The following is a 27,050-nucleotide window of genomic DNA, read 5'->3' on the forward strand; positions in this document are numbered from 1 at the left end:
TTTAATTGAATCACCGTCTTTTAGGGGGAGCCAGGCAATGACGGTGCTGCCGGTAAAGATGTGAGTGATGTTTATGAGTGACGTTTATAACTTTATTCCATTTAAATGGAGATTTTCTGAACAGTGATGGATTTGGTTTGCTCATTCGTCAATTTTTTTCCTGATGGTGTCGACAGGGAATTGCAGGTCCGCCAGGGGAGAATGGACAGCCTGGTCAAAAGGTAAGGATGAACTGTACCTCCATATTGTATATATGGTCATGGGTTTATATTTGTGTTTATATGTTTGAGAGTGTTTATGAAGGTGTGTGAGACTTTCACGGTCATGATGTTTGAGTTCCGGGGCCCACCAATAACGGTTGCCCTGGTGTAGATTTGTGCAATTGTCAACCGTGTCGGCCCTGAGTTTTTGGTTAATTGTCAATCAAATAATTGTGATTCAATCATCTTTTATACTAATTATACTTCCTATAAAATAGTGTAATAACACACATCCACCTGAGGAGAAAATGCATGAATATTTAACATAGAAATTTGGCCATACAGTTTATTTGCCTCAACACAACTGATGCAAACAAGCTCAAAATCCCGTTCATTTGGATGGAAGTCCATGATTGGAGAATCTTGACAATTTGACCAAATGATTGTGGTCTGCTCAAATATTTGCCGTCAGGCAATTATGTTATAATTGCAGCAGTTTTGTTTGTGCTTGTGTCAGGTCGAGGTTTGCGTTGCAGCCATTTATTACCCCCTGGGTGCTCCTGGACGTAGGTGAGATGAGCTCTTTTTAAGCGTCCCCTTCGGCGCCAGAAGAGCCGTAACCCAAAGCACCGCACTGAAGTGCGCTGGCTTGGTCCTTTTTATTCTGCCCGTTCAGCATTTTTCACTGAACACAGTCATCAGTTCACTAACCCTAAACCGTACCTCCAGCACTCTCAACCTCTCCGCTCACCTCAGATCACCTCCGCCGTAGCCACCGGCCCATAAACGAGCTAGTTAGCTAGCCAGCTAGCTACAGCCTAGTGTGGGCCTAGCCTCGCTCTCTCCAGACACTGGAGGCTGCGGTGGGTGGATGCGGTGATGGAGTCGTTTGCTCTAGCTCCGGGGATAATGCTATTAAGTGGAGAGAGAGATGCTAGATGAGGCTATTTGTCATGCTGACAGGACGGCATTGTCAGGGCTTTTAGCTACACAGAGAGAGAAGAAGAACGGAGGAGAGTGAGAGAGGAGGGAGAGAGATGAGAAGGGGCGCCTTTATTCAAAGTCCTTCCTTCCCGTTGTTTTTCTTGGAGAGCTTCGCCGTACGGCGCTGACGTGTAAACATTAGACGTCCATTATAGGGCTGCTTTGTCCTCGATAAATCACTGTCGTGAGTGTAACCATGTGGCGTGTGGAGTGTGTGTGTGTGTGTGTGTGTGTGTGTGTGTGTGTGTGTGTGTGTGTGTGTGTGTGTGTGTGTGTGTGTGTGTGTGTGTGTGTGTGTGTGTGTGTGTATGTGTGTGTGTGTGTCTTTCTCTCGAGTGTACTTAGTGGAGTGAAAGGCCTGGGAAGTGATAGAGATATAACCGGAGTAGGTTCTCAGTCGGGGCTGTCGTCTCTTTTTGTCCTCCCCACTTTTATTTTTTGGGCGAAATTATAACAACTCCGAAAGGCAGACATGTGATGATATATTTCAGTCGACTCCTTTCATTTGACAAAAACCTCACACCTATACAATGCACTGACAAGCGTACAAACATCTCTCCTGTCTTGTCCTTTCTTTTCCACACAACTCTCTCTCTCTCAGGGCGAAGCCGGGACCATCGGCCAGAGGGGGCCCATGGGGGAGCGAGGCAGGCCGGGACCCCCGGGCGGCGGTGGCTACCACGCCAAGGACGCGCAGCCCATGAGAGGCCCGGTCGGACCCAGAGGAGAGCAGGGCAACCAGGGCTCAATGGGCCCGGCAGGCCTCCCGGGACTCCCAGGGTCACCCGGAAACGATGTAAGTTGTTGTTACGCTTGAGGCACAGCGACCTGACCTGACCGTTAAGCCGCCTACACATCAACCCAATCTGGAGCTTCCGGGCCCGCCTGATGGGCAACCTTGATACTTCATCTCGAAAGCGCGAGAGCAGGATCATCAAAACAATGAAGGCCACTTCTCACGAGTCCATGGTGCAATTTTAATGTGGTGTCATGGCGTTCCTGGAACTCTGCCAAAACGCTCTCCTCCATTTTGATGAAATGTACATCTCACGTGCTCCTCTTACCCGGTAAGGTCATGCTGTAAAACCATAGGCTGCAAAGGACAATAGGTCAACGTTCAAAGGAGTTTTAAGGTTTTCTAATGGCTCCTCATAAGAAGCCAATGGTTCCTCCTAGGACACCAATGGCTCCTCAAATTAACCTATGGCTCGGCAATCTCTGAGGAATTTTGCCTAAGTGTAGGTGGCTTCAGAGAGATGGATTGGTTTTCTGTTTAGTTTTTTTCTCTGTATTTTTTTTTTAATCGTGCTTGGTGTGACCTTGTCACGAGGAGACAGTTACACATGTGGTGTCAGGAAGCAATATCTCGCGCCACCATCTGCAGTTCTTAATAATGAATTTTCTCATTATCTACCTCGATTAAATTTTTTTTCCCTACTGTTTTGGTTTTTTTCATCCGCAGGCTGTGGTCAATTACGATGACATCAAGAGTTTCATCCGCCAGCAGGTCATTAAAATCTTTGACGGTGAGTTCTCCATGTTCTTGTTTTGGAGGGACTTCATTATTATGTCTGTTAGGAGTTCATACTCAAATTATTTCCATGTATCTGTTTTCATGTCCTCCAAAAACCGATTGTTTCATTATTATCGCCTCTTCCCGCTCCAGAGAGAATGGGCTACTACATGTCCCGGATGCAGATGCCCGTGGAGATGGTGGCATCCCCAGGCAGGCCCGGACCCCCCGGGAAGGATGGAAATCCCGGAAGACCGGGATCTGCAGGCGCGCCGGGTCTCCCGGGACAGATCGGGAGAGAAGGGCGTCCAGGACCCCAAGGACCCCCGGGTGAGCCAGATCTCACCAAATCACAACCACAACACACAGGCCATTGTCTTACGTGTCCCCTACAACCTTCCCTGGTGATGACTGTTGATTGAGTGGTTGATTGTTATCGATTTGTGAAATGAGCAATGGCGGAAATGTTGTTTTGTTTTGTTTTTCTCTGCAGGACTGCGAGGACCGCATGGGGAGAAAGGAGAAAAGGGAATTGGAGAAATGGGAGATGTGGGACCTCCAGGAGCACCAGGTAATCTGTGTGGTTAAACAGGCCCTGGAAGACTAAAGTGCCCATTAAAGTTGTCACTGTTTATCAAGCTTCAGCGATGTCTCTTGTAGATGCCTCCAAACTATATAGTGCTTTAAGTATTCACAAGCCCATTGCTTTAGGGTTTGCTTTTGTTAGAGTCTTTGTAAATCTTAGCAGATGTATTGAAATTTCCACCAAGGTACAGGAACTAATTGAGGGACCATTTAGGGCAGGAGCCTTCTGAAAAGGGAACCTTACCAGAACCCAAAAATAGTTCTTTGTTGCTTTCTGACTTAGAGATCATGACCATGATGCGAAAAATGGGACTGGTTGGATACATCCTTTCGGCAGGCAATAAGCTGTATTTTGGCTCTGCTTATTTGTGCTTGGCGTGCATGACAATTCTCGCATACCTTAGTTGGGTTTGACTAAGGTATCCGCACCATAAGTTCTAGATCCCGAAAAGTACCACCTCATTTGGGGGGCTCTTTTTGTGAGCAAGAACTATAGGAATGAATTTTGAAACTAAGTTCCCCCTGTGGAAAAAAAGGCCTGAGAAAGTTCCTAAGGACCAGTCCGTACCTGGTTCCTGAAATGGTTCTAGCGGTGGAAAAAGGCTTGCTCTTGTGCAACGAATGGTGGGTCTTCAACCACGGACGTTGTCTGTAACATCCATCCATCTCTGTTCCTCTGCTAGGCATCCCGGGACCCCAAGGCTATGGCAAGATGGGACCTCCGGGCCCCGTCGGCCAGCAGGGCGTACCAGGGGTGCAGGGACCTCCTGGACATTCTGGTTCCAAGGGCCAGGACGGCCGTTGTAATCCCGGGGACTGCATGAGCCACACAGTAGAGTACAGCGCCAAGGGCCCCCCTGTCAAGGGCCCATGGTAGAGGGAATGAACCAAAGGGACTGAGGTGAAGACAGAAACGGGCCAGAGTGGCCACAACTCCAAGACCTTCACTCCAAGTCGCGCAGCCAAAGAACAAAATACCGGAACGCCGTTAGGAATTGAGTAGTTTATTACCAGAGTGAAAACTCCCACACCTGGAGACTATGGCCGACTATGTTCCACCGAAAAACCACAGCACGCCTAGCGCATTGCCGCCACATTGGCTTCCATTCTGATAAACCGCAAGTCACATCCTGTTCTTTTGATCTCTTTAGGCTTTTCCCTAGTCGCCGCTTTTCATCCCTTTTTTACTTATCAACAGCGCCAGAACGGCCACAAAAACGCACCTGTTTTTTCCTTTTTTTTCTGCTTTTTCATTTTCTCCCCATGCGAGCGCAGGGGGAATCAGGGGATGAGGCAGATTCATGAAATGTATTTAGCACTCTCCAAGCTTCCTCTGCCACTCCAAATCATTGTTCTCTGTCTTTGTTCTGTCTCTCTTCCAAACTAAAATGGCCGCGTCATTGCACCCCCCTAAGAATTCCTAAACACTCCGCTGCATGTCTTTTAGATTTGAAACATAAGAAAATGTCCCTCCAAAAGTGCCTTTTTAATAATTTTTGGTAAAAAAGGATTGAACGGCATCAGCGACCAGGTTCATGTCCTCTCTCTGTAAGAAGGCCTTTTTGTACATATTTATATTTATATATAGTGGCTTTTTATACTTTAAAAATTGATATCTGAAACGGGCATAAGCATGGCTTGCCACTTTTCGCAATAAATGTCAAAGGGAGGTTTTTTTGTTTGTTCATTTTTTCCCAAATGTCTATAAGCATTTAAAAAACAGGAATTATGTATTTTCTTTCGTGAAAGACAAATGTGACCCACCACGTCCCAACCCGGCACATTTCGAAACGCTGTACTCTTGGCTGTGCGTGAAAAACATTGTAAAATCCTTTTTTGGTCCAAATTGACATTATAGCAGATTTATGTTTCTCAAGTTTTTTCCTATCCTTCGAACTGAGTTTGATTTCTCAACATTAGATAAATATTAAAAAGTGGAGGCTACGTGCTCCATCAGCATTAGATGAGTTACTCACCAACAAGTTGTTGAATACACAGCGATCTTACGGTTCCCGTTAATGTTAACATGCAGCTCAAGATCATCCTTCAATATAGAGTGATGTGAAGTCAGAATGTGAAACCGTTTTGATAAAATTAGGTTATAAAGTTGATCAACGCATGAATGAAACACCGCTTCATCTTCGTGTGATAAAAAAAATGGTGCGCTGGCTCCACTCTGCTGCCGCAAAGGATGCAAAGAAGAAGAGCTGACATCACTTCCGTAAGCAATGTTTTTAAGAAACAACAACAAATTAAACACCAGACGCAACAAATTTCACTTCTCTGTGAAAACGTCATCTCTGTTATTATGGATTATGTGAAGAGGGTGGAAGAAGGTCAATTATATCGGCAAACCGACAGCGGAAAGCGGCGGAGCGGGATGCTCCCGGAAAACAACAATTCCAGAATGCAAATGGCTGGGAGGACCCCACCATTTGCGTTTTGGGAATTGTGTTCTGGTGATTTTCATGCGCGCAATCACAAAAGTGCCACTTTCTAAAAAGGATCATTGTTATAAAACAATAAATGCAGGAAATGGGAATGTTTAAAAGTTATACTATGGTGAGCATGAACTTAGAATGGAACAAATATATAATTTGAAATTAAAGGATTAACTTGAATTATGCATTTTCCAATGTTTTTATATATGAATGATTCAGATATTATTTAAGAAAAACACATTCAACATCATCTCATTGAAGGAGAACAGCACTATCCAAATTTAACCATTTAAAGCACTAATTGTGTTTCTAAATGTATGTTTTGTGCTGAAAAAGTCTGGAAATGCTAAATTGCTAAAACTTTAAAGGCTGATTTCTCAGAATTTCTGTTCCCAGAACATTCATCTTTAATAAGTCATAGCTTCCAAAATATCTGATGGATTACCACAAGTGATACATTGTTTTGAAGTGCTGATTTGACGTGCTCATATTTTGTACACAAAAAAAAATAATTCAAATTTCGAAATGTGATCCTAAAGTACGTGGTGGGTCACATATTATTTGCGCAAAAATGAGATTTCACATCTGAAAGGAATTTGGTTTTTTGTAACTATTTTCCTGAAAGTCATTTTTTTTACCCCCAATTTTCACAGTAAATGCAAATGTTTTTTTCAAAGCCTCTCCTTCTTAATTCGGGATTCTGGGATAAAACGCCTCTGTAGCAATTGTTTCATAAATAATGGGAGGATTGGGATGAATCGATCGCTCAATCAACACCTGTTATTTTTTCATTTTTTTCAATTGATCGTCTTGGGTCCAGATTTCATGTAAATTTAATCTAAGCTATTGGGTACGAAAGGACCTCCGTCATATAACAGCACTTTTTAATAGTCGTTTTTTTTCAATCTACGAGGTGGTCTGTGGACTTTTCTCCCTTTATCCAAACACTAGTTGGGCCGTACCACCGAGAGGGAATAAAGAGACTTTTCTCTTAATTTCCATTTTTAGGAAAGAAAAATTTTAATAACCTTGCTTTATCCCACCCCCCCACCCCCTCCCCCATCTCTGTGTATGAATGTATGAAACATTTGTTGAACGGCTTGACTGTGTGCGCGGTTGAACATGGCGTGTTCATTTTGTGGTAGAGTGATCTGCCACAGGAAAAAAACATTTGTGTGCAAAAAAAAAACAACTAAATTTTTTTATGAATATCAAGTTTTGTTTAGTTCTTTTCCTCACACCCACAATTATTCATCCCCTCATCGCTGGCATAGAGTGGGGACACGTTGGAGTGAGGGATTTTATGACAAAAAGAGATAATGGAACGAGATAAAGTTTCTGGGTTTTTTCGAGATGAGAGGAGCCAAGAGGTGGTGTAGCTTAACATTAATTCTCTCTCTCTCTCTCTCTCTTTTTTTTTTTTTTCTCACATGATAGAGAAGAACAGTGGATTTTTTTTTTAGAAAAGGTTTCCTCTTTATTGCTCTGGGTCGGCCTGAACAACCAGGAAGAAAAGAATATAATTAAACAGGAAAAAAACAACTTTCTTTACAGATGATTTCTATTGAGAACAATAAATAGCGTATTTTAAATGAAAATAATCAGTCATTATTATTTGAAAACAAAAAAGAATACGCGTCGGAAAAAAAAAACCCCTGTGGAGAGTTGACAGTGGCATAGTTGTTACCATTGGTTTATTTCTGCGGAAACTTTATTTTTTATTACCCATTGAATTCATTAACATAGGATTTCCGTTGGAGCGTAGAGTAAGGACCGTTGCCCCCACACTCCCACCCCCCCACCCCACCCCCCTACATAATAATCAACACACATTTACAAAGATTTACAGCACTGCATTGTGGGAGAGAGAGAGAGAGAGAGGGGTGAGAGTGCGGGATATGCGGTTGTTGCCAGGCAACAAGAGGAAAGAGACAAAGCGATGCCCGTTGCTGAAAATGAGATTAGGGGAGAACGGAGGGGAGGCACTATACACATGAGGTAAAAAAAAAAAAAAAAAAAGAAAAGATACAATTTTCAAATTCAAATTACAGATGATCCTTCAATACAGTTCTTGATGTTTCAAAATCAGAATTGGAAAATATTTATTGGTCCATTTTTTTAAGGGTACACTTTAAAAAGGCAGCGGGTGGGGGGTGGACATCAAACCAGAATTCACACCTAATGTGTAAAATAAAACTACTACCACTGATGAAGGTGTATATGGAAGGTAGCATTTGCTGTGGTTTGGGATGGATTCGTTCCCCATTTTGAACTGGGTTAGGGTGAGGGTTTGGATGTGACTGACACTTGACGTGCTGGATGCCGTAGTTCAAGATTGGAGTTCATCGTCCAACCAATCGGGTGAGCAGCGGCAGTCACAGTAACATTGCACCACTCGCAAACGATTTGCGAGCTTTTTCTAGCTCCTCTCCTCTCTCTCTCTCTCTCTCTCTTTCTCGCTCACTCCCGGTGCCTCTAGACATTGGGTCCCTTGATCCGCCCGGCCTCCTGCAGTCGGGGGGAGGTGTAGGCCGAGGCTGCGAGGCACATGGCGGCCTCGCAGTAGCCGGGCAGACCTGACGGGCCCGCCTTGCCCGGGCGACCGGCCTCTCCGGCCGAGCCCTGAGGTCCCCGCTCGCCGTGCCGGCCGTCCCGGGCCACACCGTCCACGCCGGGCGGACCTGTGGAGGAAGAAGGTTCCGTTTATTATGCCTTCTGCCTCGGTAGTTTAAGTGTATTCGTTTAGAACAGCACAATGGATCATTCAAAAATAACATGGAAATACTACCAAACACATGTTGCTTAAAGGGATACTGGACTTTTTGGGGAAATTTGCTTTTTGTGTTATTTTCCCCATATTCATGTGTGTGTGTGTGTGTTTGTGTGTGTGTGTGTCTGTTTGAATTTAAAAAGTGGTTTTATCATTCACTCCTCAGACTGACTTGTGACTTCACTATTTACTAGAGTGGGTGTCGCATTGAAGACATTTGTTTTGTTGGATATTTTACTCTTGTTCCAAAACTACACCCATCTACAGAAATCCCTGGTTGTGGGTGGGTGGGCGGGTGGGCGGATGGGCACCCATGCATATGCTAATGTGTGTTTACCGCTGTTTTGATGTTAGCGTGTGCTGATGCATTCCTATTAGATCTACCAAAAGCATCTGTTAAACGACTCAAGTTAATGAAGCTTTTCCGATTGCCTTTGAGCAGGGCCTCCCTGAGGCTTTGCTACGGTGTTTCAGAAGACTGATAACGCCTGTTCATTTCCACCGCTTCCAGCCCGTGGTCAGTGCTGTAAGCCTCCCGCTAGGACTTAAGGGACTGTTGGAGGAGCGCTTGAGTATTTAGCATATTGCAGAAAGATGTAAAGACGGCCTATTGATCTTACCTGGTATTCCAGGAGGTCCCGGTGCGCCCGGGTGAGGCTTTCCAGGATTTCCTCTCTCTCCCTTTAGTCCTCTCTTTCCTGGCGAACACAATGGTCAAAATATTGTTAAAATCCATAATGAAATCCCTGCTTCCATCTGTTTCATCTCAGAAGACGTTCCTGAACTTCTTACAATGCTTTTTTTAAATATAGATAGAAAGAAGCATTTTGGAAACTCAAACAATCAGCGCATCTAACCCTAACCCCAAGCCTAACCCAAATATATCCCTTATCTAATTCTAACCCTAACCCTAAAACAAGATATAATACATCAACATAGTAAGTCATTATTGATTATATAGATAAGATAGATTTGCTATTTTTCAACCCTTATGATGAATGATGGTTGCCATCATTTACAACCTCGACCACTCACCACCCTTCACAGCTTCTCACTGTGCTTATATCCTGTCCAATGGGGTAAAAGTTTTGGCTTTGTAAAAAAAGTTCAAAGCACAACAAGTTCGATCTCCTTTTCCCTTTCCCCTGGTTCCAAACCAATTGAACCCTCAGTTCAGTGGGATATGTCAACAGTACTTCATCTCTCTACCTTTAAGTCCTGTGTTTCCGATCTGTCCGGCGCCGCCGATGATGCCGGGGATGCCGCGGGCCCCGGTGAGACCGTGTATTCCCTGGGGACCGGGGGATCCCGGGGGTCCGGGAGGCCCGGGGGGTCCCATGACGCCCGCTCCGCCCAGCACGGCTCTCTTGGCGCTCACCGCTACAGCCGCTAGCCGCTCTGTAAGAGAAGGGAGACAGTGGGGCGTGCCTCATTCTACTGCCTGAGCATGATTAAGAAAAAATGACCTTAGATGGGGAAGGAGAGACTGATTGCCCAGGAGATGAAAGTTAAATTGGGGAAATTAGCTTGTTTAATCTTTCCTACGGACAGCAAAAAGTCAGTAAGCAGGTCTGGTTGCTCACCTTGCAACATCTTCAGCACCACCTCGATAATATGCTGGTCGGACGCATCACTCCCCTGGGGAGAGAAATTAAATTATAATTGGTCCATCAAAAATGTATCCCCAGCCTTATACTGTATGTACCGTATCACTACACTCTACATAATGGAGTCATCTCAACCTACTGATGCTCCCTGAATTCCAGGCATCCCTGGTACGCCCCTCTCCCCGTTGAGGCCCCTGGGGCCAGGCAGTCCCGATGGTCCCTGGTCTCCTGGTTTGCCTGGATCCCCCGTGGGTCCATTGTAGCCTAGGTCGCCCCTGATCCCATGCTGTAGAGATAAGAGGAGGGAGTGAACGGAGAGTTCTGTCTGGCAGAGCGGTTGGAGGACAAAAGTAAATCAATCGGGAGTAGGAACCAACTAAGGGAGTCGGAAGGACGGAGGCAAAGAAGGAAGGAAGGGAGGGATAAGGGAACGAAGGAAGGGGGAAAATTGGCACCTTACATGGCCTCTGCCATCTGTCTTTTTTTTTTATCGCAATTTCCCCCTGGGAATGAATAAAGTGTCTTAAGGAAGAAAAGGAGGAAGGTAGATGAGAAGAGGGAATGCATGTGGAATGGAAGGAAGAAAGGGAGGTAGAAGGGAAGGAAGAGAGGTAGAAGAGAAAAGAACCAAGAAAGGAAGGAATGGAGGTACGGAGAAGGGAGGGAGGAAGGTAGACGACAAGGGGGATGAAGGGAGGAGGGAAGGAAGTGAGGAAGGCGCGTTGATGAGGGGAGGAATGGAGAAGAAAATGTTGGAAGGGATGGAGGAAGGCAGAAGAGAATGAATTAAGAGAGGTGGAAGGAAGGAAGCGAGGAATGGATTTAGAAGAGAAAGAAGAAAAGAAGCACGGAGGAAGGAAGGAACCATTAACGCCTTGTTTTACGTCTATTCATCCTAAAGCAAATTCTCACCTGTCCTTTAGGGCCCGGCTCACCAGACAAACCCTGTCAACAGAGAAAAGACTGTTTACCATATTCATACATATGTATGTTCATATTCCAGCAGGTACACATCCACAATTTCCGACACAGAGTGCTTCAACAATCTGAAAGATAAAAAAAACAAAACGTACAAACAAATGATCTGAGAGCATCGCATCAAAGCCCCAACACCGCTCCGTCGCTTCACTGTCATGTAAATGGCTCATTTGCCATCTGGATTATTTGAAATTCAAAAGTCGTTATGCAGTTTTTTAGTTGTTTTTTTCACCCATGAATATATAAATTTCTGATAGATATCAGAGTACCATCAAGTCATTTTTATTAAGCTCCTCATCTCGAGTTTATCCTTTATTTTCAACATCAGTGCAATTTACCTTTTCACCCTTCTCGCCTTCTAACCCTTCAACGCCGGGGTCACCCTAAGGTAGAGAGAGAGTACGAGGAGGGGGGTGTGACAAGGAGACATGTGTTTCTGAGCTGCGATACAAATAACACCAATTTTTCTAAACTGCTAGACTCGCTCCTACTCACAAAGTCTCCCTTGGACCCGACCCTTCCTTGGAAACCCTGAAAGCGAGAGAGAGAGAGATGCCGTGAGTCATAAACATGCTGGAATCTATAATACAAAATGCGCACGCACACGGATAAGATATTGATTCGAGCCGAAGACGTCCGACACTGCAAAGTAAGAAAGATGTAGTTTCAGGAGATGATGACGGCGGGATTATCATTTATATTGTCTGCCCCCACCCTGTGCACATTGAGCGATTCAATCTGTAGGCAAGGGGCATGTGGCTTCCCCGGGTAAACACTGCCCCCTGAAGACGCATCCCTGCAACTGAATGGATACGCAGAACACAGGGATGCATGTACAGACCTTATCTCCTTTAGTTCCAGAGAGGCCTTGAGCACCTGGAACTCCGATGGGTCCCCTCTCCCCCTTGTTCCCCTTTTTAGGAACACAAGAACAAATAGCCATTGAACACGGTCCTAGCACTGAAAATACAGAAGTGCCGTAATGGTGAAGATGAAGAGATTGGAAGTGTTATCTATACAGAGTGTTATCTCACGGGTTTGCCAACGGCTCCCTGAGGTCCGACCTCCCCCCTCTGTCCCCTGTCTCCCTGTTGGGGAAAAGGTGGAAGAGCGAGGATCAGCAAGAAAGTGCCACACAGCTGCTGGGGGGTTCTCGACCAGGTATCGTACTGGATCGATTGATTACCTTGGGTCCAGGAACTCCCTCCATACCAGCCTCTCCGGGAAGACCGGGCTCGCCCTGGGAAGTGGAGAAATTCAGGGTGGTAATTACGGATGACTCATAAATGATGTAGCTACAGTAATACGCCACGACGGGCATCCCTTGTTTTCCAATGGGACACCTAAGGTGGAAATTTATGTCGCACAATGGTGTTCAAGGCCATGCTTTGTGGATGTAGTTTGTGAGCATGAAAATGTGTCACCTGAGGTCCGGAGGCACCAGCCATGCCGACATGTCCCCTGGGTCCAGGCTCCCCCTATAGGAGAAAATAAAACAAAAAAAGATGGGCTATAGAATGCGTATTTAGCAAAGGCCCTGCGATTAGACTAATAGACTCAAATTCACAGCTTTTGAGCTTTTAACGCCACAATCACTGACGTTATGCCAGGGATGAGTGGACTTTATATGTCTTGACAGGTTGGACACTTGGCTAACTTACCTGGACAGTGCCTCTACATGTAAGCGTTTCAATAGTTCTTGAGTGCATTTTCACTTGAATTTGTATATGGTTGTTTGCTATCACATTGCAATCCAATCATCTCAGATGTTAATAGAAAATCCTTGTGCAGGGAGATATCCTCATATTTTAATTTGACTCCGTCTTACCTTGGCTCCGAGTCCACCCTTTGTCCCTGGACCTCCAGGCAAACCCTGTTGATGGAATCAGACAGCGGAAGATCAGACAACGCTGTCGCTCAAAGCCCTCCTTGTACTTCTACTCAGTCCACCACAGCGAGCTCCACATATTCTTTTAATCTATTTGGCGTTTCAGACATAATGACAATGAGCATGACCTGTACTTTACAGAGAATAGTATGCTTGTGAAGGCCCAATGATAATGAAGGCTTTGTGTGTGTGTTTCTCTACAGGGCTTTTCTTTCTGGCGCGGTTGGACAAAGTTATGCAGGTGGAGTTTTTCAGCAGTGTCCGCAAAGCAAAAATGTGCTCAAGCTTCATTACCCCTTAGTCAGAATATCACGCACAGAAACACACAGAAACACAGACAACGACAAAGACACACACATACGTACAAACACAACGCACAGACGTAGACACACCAAGGCGGGCGCACTCAGTGCTGATTGTGATCAATTGCTTGCAGTGGGAGAGCTATTTCAAGGTGGTTTAAGTCCTAAACAGCCTGGTTCAAGGGGTCACTTTTAACCTGAATGAGTGCCCAGAACATAAATCTTCTACATTACCAGACCGCTTACCCTTGTCTACCGCTGCCTCTGCCCTGGCTTTCTTGGTATTGGGGAAGGAGGGCAGATCAAGTAGCACCATACGTGGTCTGGGAGACAATGAGGGTTTCTTTTTTTTTTTTTTTAATGAGAGATGTTCTTGTGCTAACGAGTGTTCTTGTGTCCAACTGCAGCGCTTAGACAAAGTGCAGAGGGGGGAACCGACAACGGAGCCAAACAGTGGAAGTGAATTAAACGTAACACCAGACACAGACACAAACACACACACACACAGATTACTCACCGCTGCTCCTTGATGACCGGGGGGACCAGGCATCCCAGCCTGCCCTGGGCCACCCTGAAGAGAAAAAACGAGAGGGGAGGAAGGAAGGAGGAAAAGCAGAAAAACAGTTTTACCAAGGTTGAAGCCAGTAATCATTAATTTCATCATTGTTGCCACAGTTTGCAATCCCTAGCTACCTTTATTCCAGGAATGCCAGGTGTGCCATCCTTCCCATCAATTCCAGGCAGGCCCTGAAACAAACAGGCAGGATTAATCATTTTTAGCTAATTTGTCAAATACTCCACATCCTGCTGTAGCTTTGCTTTTGTTTTTGTTTTTTTGTTTTTGTGTGTGTGTGTGTGTGTGGGGGGGGGGGGGGGGGGGTGGGGGGGTATTTCTCTACTCACATTTACTCCCTTTTTGCCAACGGCTCCCTGTGGGCCCTGGATACCTCTGCCGCCCTGCAGAAGACAGCCACATTAATGTCTGCACAAAACCGCTCCGCATCATTATCAATATCATCTCTGTATATCGTCTCTGCCGAAAGAGAAAGAAACCTTGGGAGGAAATGAACTTAGAGGGAGGGTGTTTTCGGTGTTCACATACCATGTCTCCCTTATCTCCTGACTCTCCGGGTGGTCCCTGGGGTCCTTCCTCACCCTATGAAGTGGATAAAGTCTTTCATTACCTCAGGCGAGTATGTGTGGTTTCAATATGCTGGTGAGTTATTGAGAATATTTGTATGTATGTGTGTGAATTTCTGGTTTTGTTTCGGAGTACTTACGGGAGGCCCCGGAATGCCAACGTGGCCTGTGATGCCCTTGTAGCCACGGGGCCCCTGAGGAAGGAAACAAAAAACAGGGCCATCACTCACTCCAGATCAGGGAGGATGCTACACTAAGTCACGGTAGCCTACTATTCATTGTGATAAAGGGGTAATTAGCGCTAAGCTCACTTTGCAAATGGGAGCTACACCATGAGCCAGCTACTCTTGCTTTGGCACTAAGCCTTGCTGCTAACTTGGCTAATGCTGCTTGTGTTAACATTAGACGGATGGCTACGGTGGACCATTAACTACAGATGGAGGTACGGCGGACTCAGAAAACCACAACTCATTAGAGTAGGGGAGAGATTTCTGTTAGCATTATTTCCTTATGTCTCCATTGCTGATAATGGATGGTGTTTGTGTAGTGGGGGCAGGCCTAGCCGAACCTTCTTTGCACCCATCTAGGAATGAAGGCGGGTCTGCTCTAAATGGAGGAAGGAAGGCACAGGGTGTAGACGTGAGGAAAAGTAAAAATGAAGCAAAGAGAAGGTAAAACTCACCGCCTCAGCCTTGGGGCCCATCATTCCTGGGTAGCCCCTCAGACCCATTGGACCCTTAGAAGGAGAAAAGGAAACGCCATTGATACAGGACCTTCTCCAGACATTTACTAGTAGAACTAGATAACGTGTTTTTTTCAATCTTCCAAGGAAGATTTGTGGACAAAAACTCAAAGGAAGAAGATCTTTTTTAGCTTACCGGTGGTCCAGGGATGCCCTGCTCCCCAGAGATTCCCACATCGCCCTTGGTGCCCTGAGGCAAGGAGGGAGAAAGAAAGGGTTGTAAATCCACCTCACTAAGAGTCCATCTCTGGACTGTAGAGCAGGTTAATGCCAGCAAGAGCCTTCAGTCCATCTATGCGTAACTAAGGTTGACTCTTGCTTCCTGTTCAGATTAAGTAGCGGTAAGAATCTGACAGCAGCCACTTGATCCACATCTGGTTTGTGGTGGTGAATACTGAATAGCGTAGAATAATGGAAGGTGTGAATACAAAACACCACTATCTCTTTGTTTGAACAGTTATCGAGAAGGTAAACTGCCCTGACCTCGTCTGACCTCGTAATAGTTGAAAAGTGAAACGTTTGTCTCAGTGCTCGGTGAGTGTTTTCTGAGTCTAAGCGCCACGGAGATACAGGATACGGGAGTCGGAGCGAGATCAGAGGCTGCTTCCTGAGGCTCAGCTCGCCACTCTCCCCTCACCCACCGTGTGCTCATTAGCTCTGCTTGACACGGAGGGGTGAGGAGGCTACGCTAACCCCCGACACTCCCTCATCCTCCCATCCGTGTTACCTGGCTCCTCAGCACCCCCTTTCATCTGGCTTGGCTGCATGCTGACTTTCGGCCAGGACCAGGCCTGACTAATCTGGGCCAGATTAGTGCCAGTCATCCTCCTCGGGGGGCTTCATTAGAGCTAATCCTTGCCTCCTCTGGCCTTGGATGGCGTGAGGGTGTATAATACAGTGGAGGTGTGGTCGCGTGATTGAGCATGTGCATCCAAAAGATAAACACAAAGACCATCAGCCGACTTGATTGAGGGTCTTGACGGTGTGACTCACAGTTGTTCCGATGATACCGGCGTCTCCGAGAATGCCGCCGCGTCCTTTGTGGCCCTGGAGGACAATCGTTGAGACCATCTCAGTGAATCGTGCTGAATTATCGAAAGAAAGTGCCCAACTTGCTCATATATTGCACTTACCTTGACTCCCTGCATCCCCTGGGGGCCTTTAGGGCCCGCCGGACAGTTAGCTGGACACTGTTGGGGTAAGAAAGGAGGCAGTGTGTGGGTGGATCATTAACGGGGATGAGCTGTCAATAGATGCCCGGCCAGGGAAGGAGTGGAAATGTCAGCGCAGCTTACCTGGAAGTCGGCACTGCCCTCTTCTCCGCCAAGAAACTTCCCTGGGGGTCCCTGGTGGGAGAGAGAGAGCGAGAGAGAGAGCAAGAGAGGGAGAGTGAGAGAGAGAGCGCGCGAGAGAGAGAGAGAGCGCTCGAGAGAGAGGGAGAGAGAGTTAAGCTACACCTCCTTTTGGCTCCTTTCGTCCTTTCATTATCGAAAAAACCCAGAATCTTTGGCGGGTTCAGTTCCATTATCTCCTTTTGTCATGGAACATAAAATAGAGAGCTTGGCTATAATCAAATGACCCATGATTCTGAATGCAGTAATGTCAGCAATGTTGTCCACACTTGTCATTATTATTGCTGTTATTGTTATGACCATGTTATTGAGCGGTTATAGGAGCTGCAACCATTTTAGACTTTGGTAAAAAAACAAAACGGAATGTCTGAATTGTCTTGAAATGTCAACATAGATAGATACATGGATGGATAGATGGACAGACAGATGGATGGATGGATTGATGATCGATGGGTGGATGGATAGAAAGATAGATGGATGGATGGATGATGGATGGATGGATGGATAGATAGGCAGATAGATAGATAGATAGACAGATAGATAGATAGATAGATACTGTAGATACTGTAGATAGATAGATAGATACTGTAGATACTGTAGATAGATAGATAGATAGATAGATAGATAGATAGAAGATAAACGGATGGATGGATGGATGGATGAATGAATGGATGGATGGCTAGACTGTCAGATTCCGGCAGCAAGATTTAGTGGAAGCAGGTTGGTGACGGAGGAGGAGTGAAAGCTGAGCCAAGCGCTCTCACTCTCTCTTCAATCTCTCTCTCCGTCTCGTCTGTCTCTCTCCATCTCTCTCCCTCTCTCCCTCTCTCCCTCTCTCTCTATCTCCCTCTCTCCGAGTCTATTCATAGACTGACTTAAGAAGTAAAGCGTCTCCACGGGACCTGATGTATTCCAGCGCCAGTCAGATGAGACAGCCCACTCATCTAATGGGACTTTATTTACCCTAGGACAGCACTAAAGCTAAACAAATACACTCCCCCGAGCTGGGAACATCACTCTCAATGAGGCCGCTCCCCCTCCCTCCTCCTCCTCCCCCTCCTCCTCCCCCCCATGACACCCCCTTTTCCTCTCCATAAACTGCTCCGGAGAGTACGGTCGCAAAAAAAAATAAAAATAAAAAATAAAAAAAAGGAGGGGGCAAAAAAAAAAACAGAGCAGAGATGCCACTCAGGACTGTTTGTGGTATTTCCCGAGCAGGCGTGGCCTTCAGGGACTGTGCCGGAGAGGGCGGTGGAGGTCGGGTGGGGGTGGAAGGGGAAGCTTTGGCTGGGGGTTGGAGATTCCATTTTTTGGGCGTTTTAGGGAACATGGGGATGGCCGGGGGACGGCTCCTCACTGACACAGGCTCCAGGCAATTAGCTCACCGCCGAGGCGCGTTCCATTATCCCCCCCCGCCCGTGTAGCCGGGAATATTCCAGGCACCTCCTGCATAATCAATCAACTCAACTGCTGATATGTGTGTGTGCCGCTTTTAATGATTACAGACGATTAGCAGCTGTCCCCGATAACTCACAAATCTCTAATTTTCTCTCAGAACTAGGGCTCATTAATCTCTGGACTGATAGAGACAGTCGTTCCCTATCGCGCATCAATCATAGATTACAGACAGATAGAGGAATTCACGCCTGGAAACCTTCGGAGCTCCAGCTGCATTTCAAAGTTTGCCAAGGACGAAGGGGGCTTGTCCGCGGGCGGCTGTAGGAATTGTCCAAAGGGGGACGGTTCACCGAGGAAGGTGAGTGCGACTGAACCCTCCCCCCGTAGGGGGGAACGTACCGGCTTGCCGGGGGGCCCTGGAAGTCCCGGCTGTCCCGCTGGTCCCATCGCTCCCTGGAAGAAAGAAGAGACAAGAGGTAGAAGAAGAAGAAGAAGAAGAAGGGCGAGGCAGGGAGGGCCGGGCGAGGCGCCGCGCGAGGAGGATGGGAGTTGGGGGCGAACGTATCGCTGGCATGCGAGGTGTCCGTGTGATGAACTGCAAGCGGCCCTCTCACCTTGAGTCCAGTTTGTCCAATCTCACCAGGAAGACCAATTGGCCCAGGAGCACCCTGGGGAGGGGGAAAGGAGAGAGAGAGAGAGAGAGATAGAGAGAGAGAGAGAGGGAGAGATAACACCACACAATTACAGTGCGTTCATATCTCAGAGCAAAGCCATTAAATGATAACGGCATTAGACCAGAGAAGCTACTCACGGCCAGTCCGGGAAGGCCTGGTCCCTGTTTGGAGCAGACGAGAGAGAACAAGGGGTTACATCCACGGCTCCACAAGTGGAACCGATCCAGCCCGAGTTCAAAGCGTAATCAATTAACAGAGGACGAACTCAATTAATTATTGCAGCGGCAATTAAACGGCTGTATTGTACACAGTGTCAGAGTGCGAGGCGGGCGGCGGAGGCGGCGGAGGCGGCGGAGGCGGCGGAGGCGGCGGAGGCGGCGGGCGAGACCGAAAACACACCGAGGGAGAAAGCAATCAGTTTGTGTTTGCCTGTGTCTATTGCTAGAAATGAATTCTAAACAAAGTAATTAAGGAGAGTAAGCCTTCTCTGAGTCAGACAAGCCCACAGGGCAGACGCCTATCTGCTGTTTCTGTAGCGTGCGGCAGCTTGGTATAGAAGTGCTCAACCTCAATACACACACACACACACACACACATACACAGTCGCAAATACACACACGCAGGACACAATGGCTGTTAATTCTAAACAAAAGCATTCCACTAATGGTGTCGCACTCAACCGTGTCATTGGGTGACTTGATGTTCTCTACCTTCCGGCTGGTGTCTGGGAAATGAATGATGGAGGCAGTGCGCCCCCTAGTGGCTGTCTCAGTCCACTGCATTAATTGTGCACTTGAACGCCAAGGCTCTCATCTCATAATTATATTATAGCATATTATATATATATATATATATATATATATAAAATATTATTCCATTAGATAGGAAAGAGCGGATGGATAGTCGTATAGAATTTCCCACTCTCCTACTCTCTTTTTGTAGGATAATTCTTTGAGCCCATGTGAGCCCCGAAACAAATGTCCACGAATGCGGGTTCTTACCAATAGGGGGAGAAGCTGCTTTGGCGTTGAGGAAATAGACTAAAATACGTGAAGAGGCCTTCATTGCCGCAAATTAGTTTATGCATTTGTGAACTTATTCGTTTGGAGCTGCCTGGCAAGAGGAAAAGAGGAAGGCCAAAGAGAAGCTTTATGGATGTGGTGAGGGAGGACATGCAGGCGGTTGGTGTAAGGGAGGAAGATGCGCAGAACAGAAGCTATTGGAGGCAGACGATCCGCTGTGGGGAGCAGCCGAAAGAAATAGAAAAAAGAAAGACTGCGTATAGCAACATTGTTTGAACATAAATGTAAATATGTAAAAAAAACAACCCCACATTTTTATATTTGTTTCCCAAGATATAACTTTATACAGACAATTTTGAATTCTGCCAACAAAAAACCTATGGAACTGGTTAACAAGACATTTCTTGTTCTGCTTCTAATAAATGGACAAAAAGCACCTGTCAAATGACAATTTAATAAAATAAATATTTATTTAGTATTATATAAATATATAAATATATATACAAATAATAAATCCTTACAAATAAATAATAAGTAAAACAAATAAAAAAATATAAATAAAAATAAGTAAATAATGTACCTCTAGAAAAACTCTAGAAAATATATAATAATTACAAGTTTAAAATAAAACAAGTAGTAATATAATTAAATAGATAAATGAGAGCTTATTAGATTCTCGCAACAGGAAATCAAGTTGATGTAAATCACAGCATCTGGCTCAATATGTTGCAACATCCTGTATCATATATATTTTATATATATATATATATATATTTATATAAATAATGTATTTTTTATATTTTTTTAATAAAAAGTTGTTGTATTGGTATCTAAACTATTACAGTTTCATGGTAGAAAGGTTGCGCTTTACTCACAGGAGCGCCGGGCTCGCCGCTGGGTCCGGGCTGAGCCTACAGAAAGCAGCACACAACAGTATCAATACACCGCTCAAACGTTTTACGCTTCGCAGAAAGAAAGAAGACAGAAAAAACATGTTGGAACATATCACATTATATCATTTGATGACATAATTCTATGCTCTTATTCTGATGCACAAACAGGCGGAGGATTGGCATCTTTTTCCAGGGGCGTTTGGACAGAAAAGTTATAAACCAAATGCTCATGACTCTTCACAGTGCAGTGGAGGAGACATTGCTCATGTACAATGTTTACAGTACTCCTGTAGTCCTCCACGCAGGACTGTGATCAGCATTAAAATGTAAAAAGTACTTGTTGCAACACATTAGCTTTTCAATAAATTAGCCACTCAAAATGAATTGGTCTATTCTCCTGTTTTGGTGGCTTATGGTTTCCTCTGGACTCGAGCTGAAACGCTAACCCTTTCATTGTCGGAGTCTAGAAGATGAATTGATTGGGTTTCGGGACCCCCCATGAACCGCTATCTGCAATAATGACTGTTCTGATCCTGTTCTCACGGTTATCTCCCTAACAATATATAGACAGGTATGGAGGTTGGACTGAATCATATCTAAGAATAAAAATCCTCTCAGATCCGGGTCCCAGAGACAAAATCTTATCGAATGGGATCCCTGGTCTAGTAGGTAATACATCGAGGGTCCTTGATATGTAAAGGGTGGAGGCTTTCCCCAACCCTAACCCTGTATGGAACCATTCAAAACCAAACCGACATGGAGTTAAGGTTTGCACGTGCTGGTTATCCTCAGATTGGTGGAGATACTTGCCTTAGGCCCTGGGCTTCCGACGGGCCCCCGCTCACCCTTCGCCCCGATCAAACCCTGGAGAGGGAGAGACAGGGTATGGAGAGCATAGAGGGGGAAGAGGACAGGAAGTAGGAGAGGAGGGGGGGGGGGGGGGCGTGACAGCTTTAGATTGCACTTTTTGTTGTGAGCTGCACGTGACCCGAATTAACATCGCAAAATAGGGCTAATAGCACTTGATCGAAGTTGACGCGCTCCTTGTAAGTAATTAGGGGGCAAACAAGGGAATCGAGATTCCAGGACAGATTACTGGTTAAATCCTTTTAGGAATGTGTGTCTGTGTGTGTGTGTGTGTGTGTGTCTGTGTGTGTGTGTGTGTGTGTGTGCGTGTGTGTGTGTGTGTGTGTGTGTGTGTGTGTGTGTTTGCTAGCATGTGACGGTTTGTCTTTTTAGCCTTCATTTCAATGAGCTCTGAAACCTCGCAGCAGTACAACTGGCCGTACAAAGGGCCTTTATGAACCACTTTTAGGATAGAATTTCCCTGCAGAGTAACATGTCGGCCATTTCCCACGTTTACATTCAGGCCGGTGCGATTAATGGGATTGTCTGGCAGTGGGAGCCGTCGTAGGGAGAATTTGAATGTATGTGACAAATAAAAATCTTGAATCTTGAATCTTGAATTGAAATAAAAATACAAGATATCATCAAGGGTAAAAAGGTCATAGGCCTGATATAACGTCATCCAGTGGTACCTCGACTCACGACTGTAATTCCTTCTATAAGAACGGTCGTATGTTTAAACAGTCGTATGTCGAAGCAATTTTTCCCGTATAAATTATGAAATCATGAAGGGTGAAAATAAACAAAATACACAGCACAAACACAGTAAATATGAAAAAAATATCGATAAGCCACGAACTACGTGCACACACCATGTAGGTCGCCCGCTGACTGACTGCTGACTGACTGCTGGCTGACTGCTGACTGACTGCTGGCTGACTGCTGACTGACTGCTGGCTGACTGCTGACTGACTGCTGACTGACTGCTGGCTGACTGCTGGCTGACTGCTGACTGACTGCTGGCTGACTGCTGACTGACTGCTGGCTGACTGCTGGCTGACTGCTGACTGACTGCTGGCTGACTGCTGACTGACTGCTGGCTGACTGCTGACTGACTGCTGGCTGACTGCTGGCTGACTGCTGGCTGACTGCTGGCTGACTGCTGACTGGCCGCCGACGCGCCAACTGCAAATTTACACGCTCGTATCTTGGAGCAGTCGGTCGCAAGTCGATACAAATTTTCGCGACTATCGCCACTCGTATCTTGGATTGTTCGTCAGTAGATGCAGTCGTAAGTCCAGGTACCACTGTAATATCGATATTGTGATGTGAGACCAGGTATCTTTTTTGGTTATCATAGTAACGTGATATATTGTTATAGTATTGATATCCTGGTACGAGACTGGATATTGTCCTGGATTTTTGTTATCATAATCTACTTACAGATATCGTGATTTTAGACTAGATACCGTCTGGGATTGTGGTTGTTGTACTATAGTCATGTAGCATCACATATCACAGTAAAACGATGCAATTTCCTGAACCTCATTGATTGTTTCCTGTGTGTAAATATCTTATGAAAGCACCACTAGTCATCCCCAAACTATCATAAAATGATCAATACTTACATCTTTGTAAAATGATATTGTGATCAAAGAGACTTACATCAATGCCATTTTCCCCTGCCATTCCATGGGGGCCTGCCTCGCCTGGTTCTCCTTTCAGTCCCTAAGGTCAAACAGATAGTTTATTAATAAACAAACCACAATATGAATAGGAACACTGAATGGAAATCCCTCGACATGAAGGAAACAAACCATAACAAATAAATGAACAGTCCGCAGAGGAACTTACTGGTGGACCAGGAGTGCCGGGGAGTCCTTTATCTCCCTGAGAAGGAATAAGGAGTAAAGGTGTTATTATCTGTTATTGGTTTGAACATCATGGACATTTTATTAACACAGGATAATATAGTAAAATATAATAATAATATGGACTAATATAATGTAACCTGCTGAAATAATGCATAACAATTAAAAATTATAAAGGATAATTAAATAATACATGCAATAATATGAAAAATAATAACAAAATATTAATGTTCATGTTCATTAATATGAAATATATATAAGAATGAATATAATAATAATAATAATAATAATAATAATAATAATAATAATAATAATAATAACTTTAAAATAATATTGTCTATCCTTATGTATTCCAATGTGGATATTTATGATTTCATCAGTTGATGCCAACCAGAAGACACTGTTTAGAATTTGAGTTCAGCAGTTATTAAAGTACAACTTCCAACATATTAATAGACATTGTTTTCCTTTCAAATGCCTCTTTTAGATCTTTATGACTGTGCAAAATTGCAGTAAGAGTAATTAGACATTTTTTTGAGTCATGACTGGCACGGGGAGAAGGGTATGTTTGGGCATTTAACCTCTCATCCCCTTTAGGGCGTAATCCATCTCAAGTTGACAAACCCATAAACACACTGTAGCCTTCTCCCCCACCCTGCCAGCAACCCTCCTCTGCAACAGCCAGAATGGGTAAAAAAAATGATTAAAGGGAATTGATAATTGAGCTGTAAGGGAATATTTACATTTTATTTATCAGTAATAAACTTTAATTAACCCGGCTGTGCTGGGGTCGGCCATATCTACGGCAAATACGGGCCGCATACACAGCTCTTTAATCTTAACCGTAGACCCGTAGCACAGAGGTCAGATATAATCTGTAATTGGGCAGAGCATTCTCCCCGCCGCAGTGTGTTTATTTACAGCTCATCTTGCCCTGCACCCTAAATTCTAACGCTGTTTATAAAAGCCGTCTCTTGTTCAACCCCGAAATGATTGCAAATGTCTCGCATTACTCCCTCGATTATCCCAAAAACCTGCTCTCAGGATGTTGCAGGAGCCCCCTTCTCTCTCCCTCTCCCTCTGAAAGACCCCTCTCTTTGCCGGGAACAGGGCTCCTTTTGTTTCAATGTGTTTTTAGTAGGGGCGCCCACTGCTGGTGAGACCCAGTACGGCAGCTCTTCCGAGTCCTTTGCTATTTTTTTGCCGCACAATGACGCTCTTTGTGGCAACCTGTAGCTCGGTGTGGATACTCACGTCGATGCCGTCGGAGCCGGGGGTGCCGGAGGGGCCTGGGGGGCCAGACTGCCCCTGGGGTCCAGGTGGACCTCTCTGGGAGAGAGAAAGTGCGGATAGGGCCTCTGAATATCGCATAGTAAAATGTATGTTTCATCTTTTTTTATATTAACGGAAAACAAATGGATAAGGGATTAACAGAGGCGTAAAAAATAAACAAAATACGTTCGTCACCTATTCAACATAACTGAATTAAAGGGCAATGGAAATAGGCGTCTTTGGAAATAATCAAAAATAAATAATTGGAAATGAAGTCAAACACCATTCCAATGTATGTATATGGCTCAGGTGGGAAAAAGTGCTAGAAGTAATTGTGTTGTCTATTTAATCCCAGATAACTTAAACAACAGAGAACATCCAGGTCCACTGAAAGCAATTTCCAGCAGCCACTCGCTAGTTTTCATTAAATCACTACAGTGGAGGAGAAAAATGGAAGGCCATTATCATAATAAACAGGATTGTGTTTGCTAAGAAACAATTGGCTGAAACTCAAATAAAAGGTTGTGGCAAAGAGGAGAACTGTATGTTTGTGTGTGTGTGTGTGTGTGTGTGTGTGTGTGTGTGTGTCTGGCCTGATCAATTACTTTCCACACACTCACACACACACACACACACACACACACACACACACACACACACACACACACAAACGCGCACACAGGCACACAGGCACACAGGCACACACCTTCCTCCCACCCCGCTATAACCTCATTCAACTCCTGTGGATTCTGCGTCATGTCTTTTTATCAAACAATTTGGCCATTGTTCAAAATTCAACAAAATAACAAAAAAGTGATGATCAAACATTGAAGGTTCCGTTGGGAATATGAATGAAAATCCTTGATTTAGGTTCACAACTGGTAGACGTCCACTAGGTAGCACACGACTGTGAGTCCACCAGAGTCCTCAGGTTAGACATTCCTTTGGTTTCGGTGTTTGACTAGGGCCTTTCACAGGCAGGAGAAAGAGCATTTTGTGAATTTGTGTGTGTGTGTGTGTGTGTGTGTGTGTGTGTGTGTGTGTGTGTGTGTGTGTGTGTGTGTGTGTGTGTGTGTGTGTGTGTGTGTGTGTGTGTACGTGCGTGCCTGGGTGTGTGTGCGTGCGTGTGTGTCCACAAGCATGTCTATAAATGCATGTGTGTACTTCTGTGCAGTGTGTATGTGTCTGGTTTAGACACGTCCATCTGTGACCGCTGCCTTGGTTCTGTCGTCCGTGAAAAGTGGGAAAAATCCATTGTTCATCAACGTTCCTCAATGAAAGTAGTTATTCCGGGTAAAAAGCTTGAATACCAAGGATCCCATTCTTCATTTATTTAAAGGTGTTCCTCTGTCGAAAAACTTTGAAATGACTTGTAGTCCACTTCGGACGAGTCCAGCGGCCAAAGTTGTGTTTAGTTACAAACCCTTACCCAACCCTACTTCTGTAAAGGTCTTTTTGTCAAACTTATGCATGTTATCAAGGACTCTAACCCTATCGTATGTCAACTCCCTATATCGCTAACTGCTCACATTGTCAGTTGACAGAAACACTCTCATAGGTTCAATCTATGTTGAGACAAGCCAATCCTTACCTTTCTGCAGGCCCTTCCTTAGAGGCCCTAACATCTAACCCCTTATCCAACCCCAAAAGCCGAACCCCTAAGCCCGGCTCGGGCCATTCCCCTTGCTTCTCCGTCCTTGTCCACTCACCACTTGGGCCAGGGCCAGGCACAGGGTCTGCAGGATCACCCAGCTCTTCAACGAGGATGAGAGAGCAGCCATGGTCCCTCTCTCCTCTCTCTCTCACTCTCTCTCTCGGTACACCAAATCCTCTCCTCTGGCTCTACTCTTTCCTTCCCCTGGAGCTCCTTCACCCGGCAGGCTCGCCTATGCAACTGCAAGGCAAGGCTGTCCGAGACGAGGAGGAGGAGGAGGAGTTGGGTGGGAGGTGGGGGGGGGGGGGGGTGGGATATGTGCACTGCCCTGACAAAAATCCGCTCACCGGAGGAGCGCTCTCTGGGAGGGATGGATGGAGGGAGGGGTGGATGGAGGGAGGGAAGGTGGGAGGGGTGGAGGAAACAAGAAACTCAGCCCTTACGGGCCCAGCCCACTGAGAGCACAGAAGGTCCTGCAGAGGTCCACGCGTCCGTACGGACACACACGGACACCTCCACCTAGACCACTGGATCCCCAGCAAGGGGGAGGAGCAAAAGCGACAATTTGAATATGCACTCATAGTTCATTTGGCCCAATCCGAATGGTTCGTACCACAGCCTCGTGGATAATGAGCCTCCTGTAAAAGGTTCTCACCAGCTTGTTGGTTACAGCTACTTTATCTTGCTCCTCCCCATATCCAGGGAAATATGTGAAGCTAAGTTTACCCAAACATCACAAACATAAGGCCTTGGGGAAGATTTTAGAATACTGGCTGGCTGCTGACTTGGAGTCTCGCTGACTATTCCACTGTAGAATTCATTATGCTGCAGACTTTTATATGGGAGAATGGTGTCCACACCTGAATTTTCTAAATATGATAACATCTTATCTGAGCTTATCTTAGCTTATCCTATCAT

At 45.4% G+C, this 27,050-nt stretch overlaps 2 protein-coding genes across 6 annotated transcripts in view; one reads left to right on the forward strand and one right to left on the reverse strand.

The window, feature by feature from the left end:
* Positions 1–6,938, forward strand: part of col16a1 (collagen, type XVI, alpha 1) — an 82,454-nt gene extending 75,516 nt beyond the window's left edge. For all 5 annotated transcript variants that reach the window (XM_080004716.1, XM_080004719.1, XM_080004718.1 and 2 more), the window contains 7 exons: positions 25–60; positions 177–221; positions 1,786–1,980; positions 2,647–2,710; positions 2,851–3,027; positions 3,191–3,268; positions 3,966–6,938. In XM_080004716.1, the coding sequence (XP_079860842.1) occupies positions 25–60; positions 177–221; positions 1,786–1,980; positions 2,647–2,710; positions 2,851–3,027; positions 3,191–3,268; positions 3,966–4,159 (789 nt within the window). In that variant the 3' untranslated portion in view covers positions 4,160–6,938. The remainder of the gene's footprint in view (positions 1–24; positions 61–176; positions 222–1,785; positions 1,981–2,646; positions 2,711–2,850; positions 3,028–3,190; positions 3,269–3,965) is intronic.
* A 750-nt stretch (positions 6,939–7,688) lies between these two features.
* Positions 7,689–26,364, reverse strand: col9a2 (procollagen, type IX, alpha 2). The gene is made up of 32 exons (XM_080011084.1): positions 26,188–26,364; positions 24,461–24,535; positions 23,190–23,225; positions 23,001–23,063; positions 21,300–21,353; positions 20,472–20,507; positions 18,712–18,735; positions 18,515–18,568; positions 18,300–18,353; positions 16,446–16,496; positions 16,284–16,340; positions 16,144–16,197; positions 15,287–15,340; positions 15,091–15,144; positions 14,549–14,602; positions 14,371–14,424; positions 14,172–14,225; positions 13,962–14,015; positions 13,786–13,839; positions 12,907–12,951; positions 12,503–12,556; positions 12,265–12,318; positions 12,113–12,166; positions 11,920–11,991; positions 11,574–11,609; positions 11,417–11,461; positions 11,013–11,045; positions 10,240–10,386; positions 10,077–10,131; positions 9,703–9,891; positions 9,114–9,191; positions 7,689–8,404 (listed from the first exon to the last, which is right to left on the reverse strand). The coding sequence occupies exons 1-32, from the start codon at positions 26,257–26,259 to the stop codon at positions 8,199–8,201; spliced, it is 2,076 nt and encodes a 691-aa protein (XP_079867210.1). The 5' UTR covers positions 26,260–26,364; the 3' UTR covers positions 7,689–8,198.
* Positions 26,365–27,050: the final 686 nt, after the last annotated feature.

The sequence above is a fragment of the Zeus faber genome (genome assembly GCF_960531495.2).
Source record: "Zeus faber genome assembly, chromosome: 1".
NCBI classification, from domain to species: Eukaryota; Metazoa; Chordata; class Actinopteri; order Zeiformes; family Zeidae; genus Zeus; species Zeus faber.

Coding starts and splice junctions, on each gene's coding strand:
- col9a2 (XM_080011084.1), bottom strand. CDS start 26,259: ATGGCTGCTCTCTCATCCTCGTTGAAGAGCTGGGTGATCCTGCAGACC. Junction 24,536..26,187: donor GCCTGGCCCTGGCCCAAGTG/GTGAGTGGACAA, acceptor TCTCTCTCCCAG/AGAGGTCCACCTGGACCCCA. Junction 12,319..12,502: donor CTGGTGCCTCCGGACCTCAG/GTGACACATTTT, acceptor TCCACTTCCCAG/GGCGAGCCCGGTCTTCCCGG.